Source organism: Schistocerca gregaria, chromosome X (genome assembly GCF_023897955.1).
Source record: "Schistocerca gregaria isolate iqSchGreg1 chromosome X, iqSchGreg1.2, whole genome shotgun sequence".
Classification (NCBI taxonomy): domain Eukaryota; kingdom Metazoa; phylum Arthropoda; class Insecta; order Orthoptera; family Acrididae; genus Schistocerca; species Schistocerca gregaria.
In genome coordinates, this window is record NC_064931.1 from 197,114,394 (window position 1) to 197,134,743 (window position 20,350).

General features: G+C 34.8%; 1 protein-coding gene across 2 annotated transcripts in view; it reads right to left on the reverse strand.

Annotated features, from left to right (window-relative positions):
* Nucleotides 1-11,976: 11,976 nt before the first annotated feature.
* Nucleotides 11,977-20,350, reverse strand: part of LOC126297842 (forkhead box protein P2) — a 68,164-nt gene continuing 59,790 nt past the window's right edge. For both annotated transcript variants that reach the window (XM_049989095.1, XM_049989094.1), the window contains one exon: nucleotides 11,977-13,698. In XM_049989095.1, the coding sequence (XP_049845052.1) occupies nucleotides 13,471-13,698 (228 nt within the window). In that variant the 3' untranslated portion in view covers nucleotides 11,977-13,470. The remainder of the gene's footprint in view (nucleotides 13,699-20,350) is intronic.

Consider the following 20,350-nt stretch of genomic DNA (forward strand, 5'->3'; position numbering starts at 1 on the left):
GCACTAACCATATCTTCAAACTTTAAAGCCATATTTTTCAAGTCCATCAGATTTCAAATTTAATCTTTGTGTCACATATTTCATTAGACTCAAACAAATTAGCACTGCAAATATGTCATATGCAGTAAAATAGTGAGTCCAGAATTTGTCCTATGGGAGCGCAACAGGAATTTGTTTGGATAAGGGGCACAGTTATTGCCAAAGCTGACTTCTCTACATAAAGAACTACCACAAACACATGATGAACTGTCAAATACTAATGTCTGGTGGAGAGACAAAAATGGTTCTGTAACTGGTGTGCACTCATTGCCTTTCCATACTTCCTACTTTTCAGCTATGTAACCAATGAGTATGAAAGCAGGTCTAAATGCATCTATAACGATGAAAAGTTACACTTGGATGAAGTTTGTATCCACACGAAGATGACTACATTAAATCGGACTAAATTCTAGACATGGTGGAAATGTTCCCTTTTACATAGCATCACTCTACACTCAAATTCACCATCTCATACAAAGCAACTAATACACTACCGTGAACTAATACCACCACCTAATCAGAACACACATCCCAAGTATACCAATAAAATAGCAGCACACATTTTTAATTATGTTTGACATTAAAAAATAATTTCAGTGCCAATCTTCATAAAACTTCAAGGTGATTGTGTATAACATACTGCATGCATTCTAAACCTAGATCTGTATACATAAATGGAGACCAGAATACAAAATATGCATTGCTATTGAATAAACATGTCAAATAATGAGGTTACTTTTATTTGCAGTGCATTAATAGTGACACGGTAACAACATCATTACACATATAGTAAAAACCTATTATACATACTAACTATTGTAAATTATGCTACAAAACAGCTGTAAAATAAATGTAACCAACCTGAAAGTGAGAGATCTACTACTGCGCCTATGTTAATTGTGTGTTTACAATGGTTTCCCTATTTACATAAATGGGTGTCAAAATAATGGAGAAACTTAAAACTGGTGCCTTAAATTTTGTAACCACTAAATTGTGAATTCATCATCTGGAAGCAACTACAACTACACTGTGAAGTGAAGAATTTTAACAACCTTTTGTAATAATATGTATGTAGCAATACATATTTCCTTTGAATTGTATCTGTGCTTATATTGTACTGTACAGAGAAACTAATTTGCTGTTCTGGTCCCTAATGATATAAGGAAATGCTTTCTTGTGAGCAACAAAAAGGACTGTTTTTTTTTTTCCTGTGAACACTATAGAATTATTTAACATGGTGCAGCATGCATTCCCCCAGAGAATTATGAACAATAGCAGCATGACCTAACTGAAGGATAGACACTGAAGCAAACAGCTGAAACTACATGACAGATGTCCTTCACTCCAGTACTCAAACTTATTGACAGCTGTTAAGACAACTGTTAACACCAGGAGACTCTCCCAATACCTTTGTAAGAAAAATAAAAAAGGATGTAGATGTTTAGATTTCACTATGTGCCCAATAAATTAGTGGCAGTATAACTATTATTTCCAGAACATTCATTGCTACTAAAGCTGAAGTGACCAATTAAAATAAAAACTATGCTGTTTTAAATGGCATGTCTACAACTCATCTTCAAAAGACTAAATTAGATTAAAAAATGGAAATTATCCTCACCTCTGTTTTGAGCTGGTTTTTTTTAAGTAGTGGCAAATGGGGAAAAAGAAGAAGAAGTAGTAGTATTTCTTCAAAGTATAAAAACAGACAGAGCAGAGCCATCAGAAGCAAAGTAGAGACAGAACTTTATCTGACGAGGCTACTTCTACCAAACATAACAACTACAGAAATTTAAGAGAACTGTTAAAAGATAAACAATATCATGTACTGTGTAGAAAAGCATCAAAATGATGGAATAATATAAATGTTATTTTCTATGCCAGTTCTAGGTTAAATAGTCAATTAAAGTCACTTGTGATTTATGTATTTGTTACTATGAGGGATGGCCTATGTGACTAAATGAGTCACAGAAGTTTTCCATATAAAAAATAAAATGTCAACTAAAAATTCAATAGAGCAGCTAGTGCTGATATTCTGTGTATGTCACTGTTCTGTGAAGTCATCCTTACTGAAAATGGCTCTGACCCAAAAACAAGAAAATAATTTTACAAATTGCAGAAAATATATACCACATCCAATAATTAAAAACATGTAATTATGAGTACAACTCATTTTGAAGTCCACAGATGAGCAGCGGTCTTGCCCAAAATGACTAGAGCAGCGGGTATTAAGAAACTGGTATATACAGGATGCATTATTCTACAGGTTTTATCATGATTATGGGGTAATCGAACACTGATGTAGATGAGAGGGCATAACTGTAACAAAAATATGAAAACAGTTATTGATAAGTTTGTTATCAGCATCTTCCTGCAACAATCCTTTATGTAAACTGTAGAAAGAGCTAGTTTTTGTTTCTCTTGGTGGGAATTGTATCTCGTAGTATGGACGAATGATATTACAGGAGCCTTCAAATTCAAAATCAGTCCTCATTATCGCATACTATACATCAATTGCCCAATGTTATTTTAGACTAGACAAACCTTAATTCATAACATTCTATGTCCAGCTCTGTGATGTGAGAATTACCCTTCTATATCAAACTATTTGCTAGAGGGTCAAATAGTGTTAAGTCCAGGATAGAATAACAACAATATGAAAAGGATAGATCACTACTCACTACATAGAGAACTTGTTGAGTTTCAGACAGGCACTGTAAGGAAGACTGCTGAAAATTTATGAAATTTTTGGAAAACACACACACACACACACACACACACACACACACACACACACACACACACACACACACACACACACACACACACGGCTCCTGTCCTCAGTGCCTGGAGATAGAAAACACCCACACAAGTGGCTACTATTCCAGGAAAATGAACTTTTTTTGGCTAAAAGCTTAAACGTGTAACAGTCTTTTTTTCACTGTGCCTGTCCACAACTCAAGGACACCCCTATGTAGTTAGTAGTGCTCTATCCCTTTCACATTATTGTTATTTCCAAGATGTTATCAAACTGCCTGTAATAGTGTTCATTCAGCAACAATTTTTGACTGAAAACTGAAAATGGTTAAATGTTAGATTATATGACCATTTACTGCAATAAATGCCATCCACATCCCACTATTATAGACCCTTTATAATGACCAATGTTAAAACACAGCATACAAATAAAAACTTTTTGGCATTTGTTACATTAATGATAGCACTATAAGAATTAGACAAAATGCCTGTAATAAAAGTGACTTCCAGTTAAGAAACTGCAACATTAAACTGAAGGAGAATTTATTTTGTATTAGTCCTCAGAATTGATTATAGTATTTTGTCATAAAAACTGGTCACTGTCCAAGTCCTGCTATTACCATGGAGAATTTTAATGTTCAAACTGGTTAAAATTGACTTCACAGTGATCAGCACATCAGTATCAACTGCAATACAAGTTATAACTAATAAATATAGGTGACAGGAAGGTCAATGTATAACTGATAAATCGAACAATTTATCTTTCTCCAACTTCATACTTCCAAAAGCAAGTTAACTTACAGGATATTGTAATTCACAATAAACCCTCACATTTCCTTTCATTCAACACGAGCCACTCAAGATGGCTCCAGTCTGTTAAAATTACAAGCAAATATTTACCCAAAAACTGAAGACTAATTCTTTCAGTAAACACACTTCACACTTTTTTACTACAGCGGGCATTCTGAAATAGGGATGACATGCCAGACAATTTTTGAGTTTTGGAAGTATTGAACAGCCACAGCTATATCTGCACTGGTCCAACTGACAAAACATCTAAGTGGGTGAAAAGTACTATCTGCAGAATTTATATGCTGTCATATTTAAATATGTGGTAATACATACAAATATTAAGTAATAACTGCAAAAAATTAAGACATCTGCAACTACCATATGCACTTTGTATACAGCTCTGTGCAAAGTTGAGTTACAAAGCATTTTCATACAGTCAGTTGACTGCAGACTAGAAAAAAAATCATCAAGAAATGACTTACTAGGGTTCCTAAAGGTCCCCAGAGGGGAAAAAATACTAGAAGTTAAACTCAATTTTGAAGATAGAGCAGAACTTAGCCTTGCTTACTTCATACAGCAGATTACTACAGCATTCTCCGTGGCAATAAAGTAACGAAATTACGCTCCTATTTCATAGCAGATTTTGTGATTTTATTTAACAGCTAGCATCATAATTTATTCCTAACCATTTTGCTAATTCCTCCACAGATTCTTAAATGCATGATACTACTCTGAAGTTTACAATAATTAGCTAGAGATATACACAACCTGCTTTCGTCACAAGTCAAAAAATTTTATCACGATGGTAATTTCAGAGTTGCAGAAGTGGGTTTGCTCCAGTCAGACATATTTCACATGATTTGGTGGGCCTACAAAGGCAGGCCTCGTCAGATTATTTGTAGGAGGTTTTCAGACTCAATGGAATAATTAAGTAATATGAAGAGGTGTTAATTTTGACAGTACAGGTGTCAAATACAACCGAGTTAATGCCACAATGGTTCTTCCTACAAAGTCATGGACAGTTGCTTTGCATGCAGTGACAACACAGGTGGTATAATGTCAACAACATATAATGAACACAACAGAAGTATCTGGTGTAACACCATGTGATGAAATTTATACAGTGTGTGCCTTGTTGCACATTCTAAATTGTGTTATGTATACAGTGTCTGCAGAAGGTGTAACATCAAAGCAACAAGACGAAAAAGTTTATTTCATAGGTTTCTGCCAAGAGTTTCCAGTTTCAATTGAGGCATAAAACACTAAATACATAACATATATCAGCAGATGTAACTGATCACTACATAACTGTAAAACACTAAAACAACTGGGGGAGCAGTTGGTTAAATAAAAATTAATAATCACTCCAACAACAATGAAGCTTAAGACTGGTATAAGTGTGTTTAATTTTACAACCCCCAGCTTGTTTCTTTGTGAATGTCCCCAATTGTATTTGACTGGTATTATATTAGATGATAAAATACTCATATATACGGCATTTTGTTGGGAGATTTTGTTTATTTTTTGTTACTGATTCTTTACTTTTATTTTATCGTTCTCAAATAGCTATTTCCATTTCATTATGTAATTTAAATGCCTCATGCATACAGCCTTCCAGTTCCTTTCATCTGCAAGGCTTTCTGACACACTGTGGTCACCCCACATTTTTGCAGTGAAGCACATTCTTTAGTAAGGTGTCATGCATATGAACTGGTTTAGTGCTTCCACTTTATGTCCTGCTAGTTGAGTTGTCTCCTCCACATTTGCGTGCAGAAATATTTTTTACTTCTCTTCATGAAGGTCTAATTCTTAAGAGTTGAGTAACAACATTCCCTGGATAAGTATCTTCATTTTATTCCTGCCAATGGATTCATCAACTAGTAACTTCTATTAATGCTAAAATATTGTTTAACTAACACTTTTCTTTGTATCGCAACACATCACTGCTATGTGACATGAATCTACTGAATTCAGTCATAAGATTTTGAAGTGATTTGCGATGCCATTGCCTACAAAATAGGGCATGGTCCCTATAAAAGTGGTGGCATGTAAAATCCACTGTTAGCGGGACATGAGCACACATCCAATGATTACAGAGTGAGCATTTGTATGCACAGACTGTCCACTGCAATCAGTTGTGCTGAAAACAGATAAATGAAGGCTTCAGAAGAAGAACAAAGGAGTGTAGTTCATTTCCTGACAGTGGAAGGAGGATGAGGAATGAAAATTCATCAAAGGATGGCACATGTGTATGAAAAGCACTGCATGTTGGTTGCAAGGGTCAAGGCGCGGCACAAGCGATTCAAGGAAGGGTAGATGTCATTGGCCGTTGATACACGATCTACACCACCACAATGCATTACTGATACTGTTGCCCAGCAGCAGGATGCCCTCACTATTGAAGACTAGCTAGTTATAATGGCAGCCATTGCCCTAGAAGGTCAGACTGGGTTTCGAAATTGCAACAGAAATCAGTGCTTTCCACATACTTGCGCCATTCCTTAATGAATTTCTGTTCCTCACACTACTTCGGCTGTGAGGAAACACACTACACCCCTTTGCTCTTCTTTTGAAGTCCTATTTCTTTGTTTTCAATACTACTGAGTGCAGTGGTTGGTCAACGTGTGAATGTGCTCGTTCTGTTGTCATGTGGGTGTGTACCCAGTTCCTCTGGCAGCGAGTATGAGGCCTCAGCACTATTATAGAACAGCCTTCTGCAGTTTTCATTTTACATCTTCTGGCTTGTTTCTTTTTACATACAATAAATGTAGCCACAGTCAATTTATTGCCTTTAGGTTCTGTTCCCTATGAACCTATGCATGGCAATGGAAACTTTGTCTCAAAGCTGTCAACTTGACAAAAAATGTATTTTATGACATTAGTGGCAGTATGACTTAGAACAAATATTTTCGTATCTGATCAAGTAATTATGTAAAATTGTGTAAAATGCTACAGGGTGTAAGAATAAAAATATAATACAAGGAAATTTCGTAGATGCTTTGATGACTATAGCTTAAGAATACGGAATTTGTTAACACACACCAGTAGCGGTGACTGTCAACAGAATTGCAACTTTTAACAATAGCACAGCAATGATACAATTTCAGTTAAAGAAATAAACATGCTATTGAAGATGATTTCTGTAAAATGTCATAGGGGATAAGTTACGGCATGCTGTTGAAACTTAATACATGTAACAAATTGGTGGCCAACCAGGGAAACAGACACTGATTAACAAGCCATAAAGTATAACGTACATAAAAACAAGCAATGTGTCACACACACAAATCAAGATGTAAAACATATCCTTTGAATTTAGTAAGCAATGGGATCATAATTTTGACTTTTAGCCCTTCGACTGACGTGTAGGAACTAACTTGTCATACTCTGCTGTTCCCCGATGCTGTGGATGTTTTTAAACATGGCCCCTCAGTTTTCCTCAAGTGCTCCTGACATGTTCACACATCCAGTTTTGCTGACTCTTTCACTGCTGTGAACAAGTGAATAAAGCAAGTTCGAGTATTTATCATACAACATAGGTGCCTCTTTGCATGCTATTATTTGCAAGAAATCTTGTTTCGGTATCTTCAACCATTCATGAAATATGATGATTGTTATTATCACATGCTTCCTGATGCACAGGGAAGAAATGGGAGAATGATGCATGACCGTCCACATGATATAAAAACTAATAAATTGAGAATGAAATATCACTCTGTTCTCAATTTTAATTAAAATTTTTCTATCTTATCTACATTTCATAACCAGCAGTGTATGGGGGCTAAAATCAACCATACACAAAGTTTATATGATGTGTTTTTACCTATGCAAACTCTTTAAAATTTTGTGCAAAGCTTTACTTAATTTTCTGCAGCACAGTAACTATGATGAATAGTGAAAAGAGATTCAGTCTTTTATTGAACAAAGACATCAGACAGGACGAAGTGCAAAAATAAAATTTTTTCATGTTATAGTTTTCTTAAAATTGGATTATAAGTATTTCATCTCTCAGCACAGGTAGCAGCATCAGGTAAGCAGAGCAGCAACAACAAACACACTATAAACACAGAATATAGAAAGGACACCTGTAGCAGTAAAAGGGCTAATCTAACCATAGATATGACTCGTGGAAAAATGTTAACTGTGACATATACTCCACTCAGAGTAAAAATCATGCGGAGATGGAAAAAACAAGTATTCTGCTTCAGCACAAGTGAACTGGTAGCACAAAATTTAACAAATAGTAGAAAGGCAATCAACATGAACATAAACATCACACACCTCCCACCTCACTGCGATTCTGTTTATTGATTGTTACAAGGTACATAAAGAAGGGGATAGAGCAGCAAGCTTTTATACAGCCCAAAGAACAAGAACAAACAAAATGTCAAATAGTTGCGCTAATTTCCAGTCACCAAATATAGCATGTTTTAGATGTGGCAATACAGTGACCCAGAAGATTCAGTTTATTTAATCTGATTTCAAGGAGGGGAATTGAGATAGGAGTATGTAGGAATTATATACTTCAACAATTTTCTATAATTTATGAGAAAACAAACGACTCTGTGGTTGGGGCATATCCAGCTGTGGCAGTACATTTTAAAGCAAGAACTCTGATTCAAGCTACAGCTGTTTGCAATTTTATTAAGGCACAACCAGTTTCATGGCTAATAGCCACTAAACTGCTAGTGGCTTAACAGAATTGGGTCAAGATAGAGCTCTTTGCAGAGTTCTTGCTATGAAATGTACAATTTATGAGTGAAAAATAAAAATCCTGAGGACCTATACATATGTCTTAAGCTCTTTTCAGACTGAATATGCATTCATCTCAACTTTTAAGGAATGGCATGGATTACCTGGGCAAAAGTTTTGATGTTGTCAAGAAGGCGGCATCATCTGACTTACCTACTGGAGCACGAATGTCAATAACATGTCTGACACTGATGTATTCTTGCTGTCCTTTTCTATGTTTTTGAGACACACTGCAAATGTAGCATGAGAGCTTTAGATTCTTTCTGTGCAAGTTCTCTCTTAAAAGCGATCTTACTATATATGGATGAAGAAAAGATCAAAACATGAACAGTAATTCTGAAAAGATTTTGAATTATTTCAACAGTAACACAGTTCCATTAAAAGAAACAGTTTTTCTAACAGCTGTTGGCAATTTGAAAGAAATCAAGACACAAAGAATAAGGAAAAAGTCAATTTGTATTCTGTTTGACTACTGCTCTGCTAGTATGTAAAAATGTAGAGGTTTTTGAAATGTGTGAAAGGCACTCTCTATTCCTTCAAATTTCAACAGTATGTAGGTTTACCATATGATCTTTGTCACGATGATCCATTATGATTTTGGTTTGGTTATTGTTAATTTCGACTACCAATTACCTAGTTCATTAATGCTGAGACTATATGCCTGCATTCCGTAGGTCTACGATTCTTCATAGTGTCACGTATTTTCAATAGTAGCATGACAAGATACGACCTGGCATGATGTTCACATTCCATTTATAGTGAAGACACCTCCATTGACAGGAATATTCATTTCATAATATACAATGTGAATTGGCCATTGAGATGGCATTTAAACCAAGATAATGAAAATCTACTAACCAAAACATCCCAGACTGCTAATTTTTATAAGATATTTGTATCTATTTTACAGACTAGCTTTAATTTTGGAAAATGTCTGCAGTAAATACCATTAGAGCCTTCTTTATTTTTGACATTCTCATTGTCCACTTAATTTCAGGGTCCTGTATGCTGCTATTGGTTGCTTTTTACATACTTCAAAATACTTCAATTTCTGCTATCCTCCTCACACAGATTTTAGTTTCTATCTCCGACTAACCATCACAAATGAATACAGACTTTTTCTCATTGTAATATTACTTTTAGACATCTCAGTTTTATGAAAAATTGTACAAACATTCTCAAATGTCTGTATCTATGAAGAAAACAAAAATTTACTACTAATGCTTATCGAAGACTGTTAATCGAATCATGCAGGAATTCATTAACTACTACATTCTGCAAAAAGTTGCATCAAATTGTGTGAATTTCTTGACAAAAGTATTATCACAATATTTACACAGACTTTGTAAAACTGACTACCAGCAAACAATACATAATTGTTTTATTTTCCAATTCAATGGAAGCTGAAAGCCAGACTGCAATAAACATTTCAAGATTATAACAAAATCATTCTTTCACATGCTTCATCAACGCCCTCCCCCCTTTTTCTAATATACCATTTGGTCTAATAACTGGTTAAACATTTCATTTGTTTCACTAGGGTTCTGGTGCTCAGAATACTGGTCTGAAGGTTGCTTACTTTGCCATTGTTTATCACAGGCACAAGTAAATGTGCAGAACTGTCATTTCAATTTGATGTCAAACCCATGGAGATGGGAACATGGGCAACATGAAAATTACCAGGATGTTTTACAATTTCAAACACATATATTCATATTTTTTAATGTACTGACAGTTCTTTGTTATATTTAAACTCTACTATCAGAAGAGGATTTTTAGTTCTTCATATATTATCATCTATGCCACTTGCATTATTACTAGAAACATTTTATTTAGTAGCTTCCTCTATCAAACTTTTTTTTTACCAAAATCATGACCCATTTTATCTCCCTCCATTGTTCCTTATTGGATGAAATTCCTTCCTCATATAATTAGACTATAATTACAAACATTACCACAGTCACTACTCCAAAAATTATTCCACAGTTTAACCCATAAGAAGGTGTAAGAACAACTGCTATTTCACTATGAGTAAGATAATTACTTTTGCTTCTTCAGGAAGAAAACATACTGCTGTTTAAATGCATCTTAACTACAAGTTACCTTCTTTACAAGTAGTTTCATCCTTTCACCAAATATTTTTCCTCATTCAAATCATTTTTTTCTACCATTAGCTTTTAGTTGTCTTATCATTTGCTTTTGTATCACTCTTTTATAATTTTCAGTGATAGTGCTCTGTTAACTGTTATGTCGAATTCTCATTACAATAATTTAAGTTTCAGGCACTTTTCTTCAGCAACATAATGTTTCAGGGCAACACATGTGCTAGAGGTGGATAGTAGACAGGTATGTATGCTGAACACATATATGCATGCTAGCAAGTATAAACAATAAAACTAGTGTATCGATTGAATTCTCATCCAAAAAATTGCTACACTGCAATTAGAGATTAACCCTTTTGCTGCTGTGGGTGTGTATACACACCCTGCTACACTGTTCCCCAGGTGTTGTGGATGTGTATAGGTGCAATACTTGGGTCTACCTACAGTACTATGGATGTCTAAATGCGTCCCGAATTGCCGACCTCTCACCGTTACAGGCGAGTTACTTCCATATATATCGGTGAATAAAGAGTTTTAAGTATTTATCATACAACACATGCCTCACTGCATGGTTTCACATGCAGAAAACCTAGTTTTGATATTCTGAATCACTTGCGCGATACGACTGTTACTATGACCACATAATTCATGATGCGCAAGTACACGAATGGGTATGTCACGCACGACTGTCCTTCGGATATAAAACCCAATAAATCAAGAACGAAATGAGGTTTTGTTCTACTCTCAATTTTAAATAAAATTTAGATATCTTATCTACAGTTCATTCATTGCAATATGGTAAAATCAACCATATTTTTACACCTACAAAAACCTTTAAAATTTTGCAGGATGTTTCATGTAATCTTATGTAGCACAGTAACTATGATGGGTAATGACAAGAAATTCAGTCCTTTATGGAGTGAAGATATCAGACTGTAAGACGTGCAAAAATCAAATTTTTTCATCAATTAGTTTTCAAAAAATTGGATGATAAATATCTCATATCGCTTGGAGTGCTGTCTCTCAGCACAGGCATGTGCCTTTGGCAAGCAGTACAGCCATAACAAAAGCAGCCCCAGCACAGAATGCAAAGAGCTCATCTGCAGCAGTGAAAGGGTTAAGGGTTTTCTGCAGAATAATAATTTTGTAAAAGACAACTATCCATACAGGTGGTTTCTGAAAAATCAACACCAACCATTTTCCCACATACACTGTTTCCATTTTATGAGCCCTTTTGGAGACCATAAATCAATGTTTTACTGTATGATGTGTGAATTCAACCTTCTTTCTGAACCCCCCATGGGTCATTTAAACATACTGGTTAGCTACTTATGGCAGATTACACAGATATTTCCATTTGTTTACTTTCATAGGTGTGTATCCCTAGACCCCAATTTCCTGCTATACTGTTACTTAACCCAAGTTTATACCAACAAATGAAATAGCAAAAGCTATGCATTTTGTCACTATCTTGAATCATCACATAAGTCATTAACAGCATGATGAAGCTGGAAACTTTGTTGAATACAAGGACATATTAAATTAATGAAAGCCTTTAATACAGAGTGATCATCAGGAAACAGGTAATCAATCACTTTATAATGGATGAGCTTTTAAAATACTTAATTTATGTTTTCCTGGCACTAAACTCCATGAGCCGCATTTTTCGCAACACCACTTTTATAACATTTTCATAAACAAGAGAATGATTTCAAAGGCAGACTGAATTTAGATTAATATCCAGCATACAAACACTGCACACACAACTTCACTTAGCATATTAGTTGCAAAACTTTAAAAACTCATCATGTTTATTTCCCATCATTACTTTTTTAGTACCATTCACCCAACTTGGAACTTAACAGTTGGAAATTCAAGAAAACCACAAAACACACAGGATTTCTCACTAAAACCATAAAACACAGGAATCCTCTAAGTGATGTTTGGATGATATGAACACACACAGATAGGCACACTAATTATGTCTAATACTTATAATTGCAAAAAACAAAATTCCACTGCTACTCTAAAATTCGTTTTGCTCATAGGTACATATTTTGTACTGCCACAAATAATTGTCAGATAGCTTTTGTATGATAATGAAAGAGACACTGCCTCACAACTTATCTACATATTGAAAATATGAAAGTCACCATCATAGCACAAGATACAAGTAACTATTTATGAATACTAATCTATAAAATTTGTACATTTTTACTGGAAGGCAGAACACTGTAAAATATATTACTACAGAACATTTCCAATGCTACTTACAAATACTCAAACATACTCGTGCAACTGCAATTTCACTTCTAAGAACGTTTCTACTCAAGCATGCACCCCTATGATTTCTAGACTGGACACCACAGAGGCCTCTGAATAAAGTTGCACAACTTTACTGTAAAACTATTCAGTAGGCATGTGTAAATACTGTCAGTTTCACTATTTACAAAAATCATTTGAAAGGAAAAATCTTACAACTATGCATATAAATTGTAAATTGTTCAGCCACGAGAATGTAATTTCCCTGGCCAGTAAACCTTGCTCATAGTATATGTTGCACCAAAACACATTTATATCAATATGTTTTAAAAAAGTAACATTTATGTCACATTTAAAAATAAAAAATATATGTATATAAAACTATGTACATCTGATGTACTTTTAGCACAACTTTGTCCAATAAAGATTATACTCACCTGCCATTAAAGAGGCTGTAAATTCTCTTATAACACCAGAATTATCACACAGTTGCTCAGAATTGGATTCTCAACATTATTAAATACCTTACAAAAAAGCAAATGCTGCAACATTGTAACTGAATATTTTAAGAGCACGATTTAACATACCTAAGAGAATAATAAACAAAAATATATGTTTGTAAAACACACCACATTGTATGTGCTACTGTTATTATAAATATGTATTCAGTGCTGTACAAGTATCAAAACTTCACAATTTGTGTCAGACCTACAAGATAGTAACACTGGCATGGGAAACATTACAGTATGACACTATGAAACTGTTCTCTTCATGGGTTTTCAAGTTTGACTAATGCAGCTGAAGCAGTCCTCAGGAACTGTGGTTCCTTCTGTCTCGAGGAGCCACTATCAGATAGCTGCCGGTAAATGTAGTTACCTTGGACAGTGCTACGACTTCGTTTTGGTGAAGGTGCAATCTCGATATTATCAGGTGCTATTGTAATTCCAATATTTAATTTGTCATCGCGTTCAAATTCTTCATACATTCCTTCGGCCACCTGTAACCAATGTCACTTGTATGAAACTAAATACAAATGATTATCTTACTTACTATGAGAAAAATTAAACTGAAAAGGTTATCTACGTGGAATGAATACATCAAAGCAAAATTCTACCGAGTAAACAAAAATATTGTGAAACGGAACTGCTGGCCAATATTACAGATACATATATAAGTAGAAGTGTCAACGCTATCCTAGCTTTGGAACTATTAGTTCTTTCCACAGGGAGTGGAGTGGGATATGTTGCGGAATGTTTAAAATGGAGGTCAGGTCACTCAGACCCCAGGGATAAGAAATCCACATGCAATGAGGATGAAGGTAACTAATTAGTGTCCAAAGCCATGACAATGTCCCACCTCCACTTTTTTAATGTTTCTACCTGACTTCTATATTGAATGACTACATCTTCATGGACATGTAGCATGTTTTGAATAATACATGAAATATCTCGTATGAGTACATTTAGAAAAACTCTTCAGAAAATATGACGAGAGATGACACATGCAGCTGTTGTACAATGGGCACTAAGATTGTTTTAAGACTTCCTTTGCTTATCTTTAGAAACACATGTCTTCACACCTTCGTAAAGTACATGCACTTATGCATCTGTTGATGAAAATCTTTGTGTTACACTTATTTCACGTCTTTTTCAGCACTAGTCTTATGCACAAACAGCTACTTTGGAGAGACAAATAAGATGATTGGAAATGATTTCAGGAAAAGGAAGAAATCACAGAGCTTGACAGGAAATATCAGAACCAGAGATTTAGATTTTTCTGGACAGTGAGTTAGTTTGTTATCATCATTCTTGGTGCATTCAAAAAAGACTGGACGATAAACTCCTTAGTACAAATCTGAAGTTGCAATCTTGCCTTCTTCAACAACAACAAAAACAGTAAATTGACCACTGGAATCCAAATCTGACACTAAAGTTTCTGACTTATTGACTATCCTGCCTAAAAAAACTGACTTTCTGATTTGGACACAATAAAATGACTAACCACAGACTCACACTTATCATTATGAATAAACAAGGAGCAGGATTCTTCTTTTTAAATCTGGCCTCCACTATCCCTGATGCCAGTCATCTCACACTTATTTATTATTTTAATTGTAATCAACATATAAAACTATTACAATATTACAGACAATAATAATGAAAAATAATAAGGAAAATCATTGAACTTTATTATAGTAATACTGACATGTTTCTATTCGGCACAAATAGGTCAAAAACTAGAAAATGCTTTAAATTGAATCTGCGCAGTACCATTTTCAGAGTAATACAAAAAGTTTACAACTTTTAATTTCTAAATATAATGTAGAACGTCATCTAGCTTTCTTTACAAAATTAGGTCATTATGTATCACCTTGTTTTTGCTTCTTTTCTTTCCTATGTTTTTAATTTTCTTGACTCCCTCACTTTTGTAACAATCTCCAACACTGCTTGGGACTTACTTCTTTGAAGCATTTGTCTACATCATCCAATAATCCATCAACAATCGATCTTTTGTCTTATCCTCATCTTTCATTTCCTTCAGTGCCTGCTCACCATGTTCAGTATTTACTTTTTTCTTTTTAAAACTTCCTTTTCATACTTGCTTGCTATCATTTCACTCTTCCCTGTCTTTGTTTTTTTTTCAGTCACTTTTTTGTTATCTTCACAGTAATGTTTGCCTACGACATGTTTGTGAATTGAAGTAGTTGACAAAATGACTTCCCTCAAACACATTCACCACAACATCTGAACAGTCAAATGAGCCTACAATGTTCTTTCTCATAGTGGCATCTTCACTCAAGACGTTCCCCAACATGGCAATCTTTTCTACAACCGCACTGCTACACGAAAGATCAAGTGCAGCATTCATAATCTTCTTAACAGTAGGGTCTCTGTGTGTCTCCCTCCCCAGAGGATCAGTAGTTGCATTTTTATGTGAGATGCTTACATGGAAGAAAATTCTTTACCTTGGCACCTTATATTCTAAACACCATTAGAATTCATGGTGTACAAAGGTTGCAAAATACAATTCTTAACTCCAATTTACAATCACATAAAACATTGAGAGGTATATCTATGACTAAAAATATTTGTGGCAAAGAGCATGCTGGGACTTATCAAATACCTAGTAAAACTATAATATTACATGATGAGCTACATTTCCTGTAGATCTAAAATACACCTGTCATTTAAAAGACTAGAAATAAGAGACAAATTATATAAGTACACTTATTTTTACCTCACTTGTACTGAAAATTTGCCCTCCTGCTTTTCACTGATACGAACTAGTAAGTTATCCACTGACTGAAGTCTGGTATCTCAATCACAAGATCGCTTTTCAATGGGAAAGCTAACATTCTTCCATGGCTTATAGATTCGTGTAACAATGATTTTATTTTTCAAAGTTGAAAAGCACCTTTCTGTTTTGATCTATATCTATGAGGAAATGTCTTCTCTGGGCTGCTGCTTATTATAAACTCTGCTAGATTAACAGCCCCAGAGAGTAGTCTAAATCCTTGTGTTAGTTCATGATGTAGTTTCAGCTTATCAAAACACACACACCAGAACACACTTCATTTAAGATATCTCCAGGAAATTAAGAAAAATACAAAAGAAACTTTGATGGAAGAAACAATGATGAAGTTACAAGATGGTCGAGAAACTAAAACCGTCTTTAGCCTCAGAAATTATCACATCACACACCACCTTTGCTTCTTTTTTCCACTCAGTCTTGTCCAGTTTCTTTTCCTTCATTAACCAATCAGTAGATTCATTACCACTGGTGATGTCAATTTCTTATCAGATCTTAATAATATTTATTTTAAATGCTGAAATGGTCTTATGGGCAGAGCACTCATTTAATATCTCTATGCTGCAGCTGACTGAAGAGCACTTCGACTAATAGCATGACTTTACCAATGACTTCAAATCAATAATTAAAGCTGCAACTGGAAAATATATATGACCTGGAGCCTGACAAACTGTAGTTTCACTCATCATAGAGTACCCTTCCAATATGCAATTCATACACTCAATTGCACCTTTCTTGCAGTCATGAACTGTCTTTACAGATTGAAATTGAAAATTCCACCTACTAGGAAACAATCTAAGCAGATGCTTTCTTACCACCTCATCAAGGATTGCAGTCCGCTGTGGGCTGTTTGAGAAGAAGGCACATATTCACAGAAAAAAAAAAATTTATATTGCGGTTGATTGATACCACTTATAAGATCGAACATATTCTGCATTAGGATAGAATCTTTTCACAGTAAGGGATGCCCCACCTATGCAGATAATATTTGGGGTTTTTCATTTATTTTTTGTTTGTCTAATTCTTCTAGCAAACCTCCAGCTAGAATGCAGACACTGTATTGGGAAGTGTTTTGATTTGTGGCTGCATAAGATAATGGTAGAGGCTGGATCTGCACTGCCACTGCTAACCACAGCAAACAATTGTGCTGAGGGCACTACCAAATGATTTGTGCACTCCAATTTGCTTTGTATTGTGAATTGCTCGTTCTCTTCTTCTTTTGAATTGAGTGAAGAGACTAATTCCGGTCGGTAGAGGGATTTGAACGCGGCTCTCATCACAACAAAAGAAATCAGTGATCCCTATGATCGTCATCATGTCAGTTCTCCTTTCATGGACGCAAAGAATGCGGTTGTGGGATGGCAACCCTTCAAGAGGGAAGCGGAGCTTATTCCCCTGCACCACTTCTCAATCCTCAGGCAGTCTAAGTTCTCATTTGTTTACAGTTGCGGTCGATTGCAACAGTATACTGCTCGCATAACAACATCAGTGTCATGTTTGGAAAGGTAGACAAACTCCAGAACCTTTCTACTGGTTTACCTCTCAATGTGTCACAGTTACAACAGCCATCTGTAATACATTTGATATATTTCAAGTTTCATCTGCTATAACAGCTAAAAATTTGAATTCCCTAGTTTGCTTGGAAATTTCTTCATGACGTAACTCCAACATAATTTGCAAAAACCATTTTGAGATTTTTTACATGTTCCTTTGAGAACAGTTGCCTTATCCTAGTGCTGTATACAATTCAGCATTAATTTTAATCAGTCCTCTAAAAACACATCAGGGTTTGATGACTGTTCAGTTTCATCATGACCCCTTACGAGCAATCAAAGGAACCACAGAAACAAACAATTTATTAAAATATTCATCACATACACATTACGCGAAAGTTCTTCGTTACACTCCAACATTTTTCTTCCATATGCACTATCCAACTGTATATCTACACTGACAGTTCCAAAAAGTGCCAGTCTTAAACAATTTCGTATGTGAACAGCTGAAGATTCATGCTTATTCACTTTGGTACTCAAGATTATTTATGGCTGTAACTTTGAATTTCATCCACGAGGGTTCCCCACCAAACAACATGCATGGGATGCAGAATAATGTATTTTTAACTTTACAACCACATAACCAATCACTGCTTTTATAAATGTCCGTCTAAACGTTCTCTTAAACTGCTGATTTCCAGCATTAATATTTTGCACAATATTTAAAATGATAATGGAATTCCTAGTCTCTTTTCAGCAAGCTTCTCCTCATCAGTTAGATGGAAAAAGTCTATACCTTAGAAATTATTTACATTATTCATTTTCACTCACACTTCACAACCTAGAAACTATGTGATGAGCTAGTTCTCACTGTTAAGAATGTATCGGATACAGAAACTCATAGAAAAATGCGGAAGCCAGAGTCTAAACAATCACAATGAACCACCACAACATCTATGCACAAGAGTCTCATAATTAATACTCACAGATGTGGTAAACATAAACATTACATCTGGCACAGCACCAGCAAACGCAATAATCTAGTCACCTTACCAAATGTGACAATCTTAGCATTAAATCTAAGCTCTAACCTAACCTAACCTAACCTAACCTAACCTAACCTATTTTCGACTGACAAAAATATATAAGGGCCATTCTATTCCACGTTGTCTAATTTCGGAAAAATTTCCTGCATGACCATCACTAAAGTTTTACTTTTACCAATTCAATACTTCTGGAGATTCAGTCATTTGTTTGACCCCATAGCGCAATTACCAACAGTGCATCCGTGAATTTTCGGTAACTTTCAGACGTAATACGGTCGGCAATATTTTCTAAAAAGAAACAAAACTAGGCCATCTCATACACCTTTTCGCTCTCTCCTATGCGAAATGATGATGATGATGATTATTATTATTATAATTAATTATATTAATAATAATAATAATAATAATAATCATCATCATCTCATCATCATTTCGCATAAGAGAGTGAAAAGGTGTATGAGATGGCCTAGTTTTTTTTTCTTTTTAGAAAATATTGGCGGCCATATTACGTCTGAAAGTTACCGAAAATTCACGGATGCACTGTTGGTAATTGCGCTATGGGGTCAAACAAATGACTGAATCTCCAGAAGTATTGAATTGGTAAAAGTAAAACTTTAGTGATGTTCACTGGAACCATGAGTTTTAACAAAATCCGTGATGGTCATTCAGGAAATTTTTCCGAAATTAGACAACGTGGAAACACTTTTAAACCATTTTCATTAGAAAGACCATGTTTTAAAACACCTAAAAAGTGGAATTATTATTATTATTATTATTATTATTATTATTATTATTATTATTATTCCTGATCCATTATAATATGGATCATTTGATGCAAAGTCGGCTGACAAAAACAGATGCTCAAAACAATGTGAAGTTTAGCTTTCTTTATTTCCGAAAGTAACTGGAGTATGAACATGAAACTTTGCATGTATGAACTTACCAATATAAGGTCTTAGAACATAAAACTTCATTCTCCAATTGCTTCCCAATAGTTTAAAAATTAAAGGCAAACTGGATGATTTTCTAAAAATGTCAGAAACGGCTGCACTCTTTGTTGCCTTTTATTCCTGTTAGTTGTTTATTTCCACTCTGGTAGTATGAAACTATGGAATTCGCTAATGATTATAACAACGCTGATCATTTGCAAACCCAGTCAACACATAAACAGCCATTGTCATTTAGCCTTACGTGTGTACGAAATTGCACTGCAATGTCTAAGTAGTCGACAGCTTGTATTGCACGTAGACCCGTCCCCTTTTGTTTGCAGGAAAGTTTATTTCTAGATGCAACGGGGATTCCCCTGGCAGAGACATCACACACACTATGCATGCGTTCAAAAATCAACTTACGATTCATTCAGAAATCAATATAGAATTTGATCAAAAATGTTCAAAAACTAACAGGGATGCATTCAAAATCGTATGAGAAATCAATATACCAACGTCTCCTGGATGCTAGGCGCTTTGCGAAACAAGGTCTTTTTACTCAATAATATGAATTTGCAATAATATGAATTTGCAAACAGTTGAAACTAGCCAATAGTGTGGAATTAAACACTTTGTCTCAAATATATTGACTGCCTCAGCGGAAAAGATTAATAAAAGAAAATTTCTTTCAAACTGACAGAAATAACTTCACTGATCTGCAAAGGAATTAATGCTTGCCTGTCAAAAAGATGGAAATAAAATAAAATCTGAAACTAACAACATATTTTAGCCTTCCATAATTATGTTAATGTATTTTAATTCACTTAATAGCTCACAGGCACAGAAAACCATTTTGTTTTCCATTTGACGTG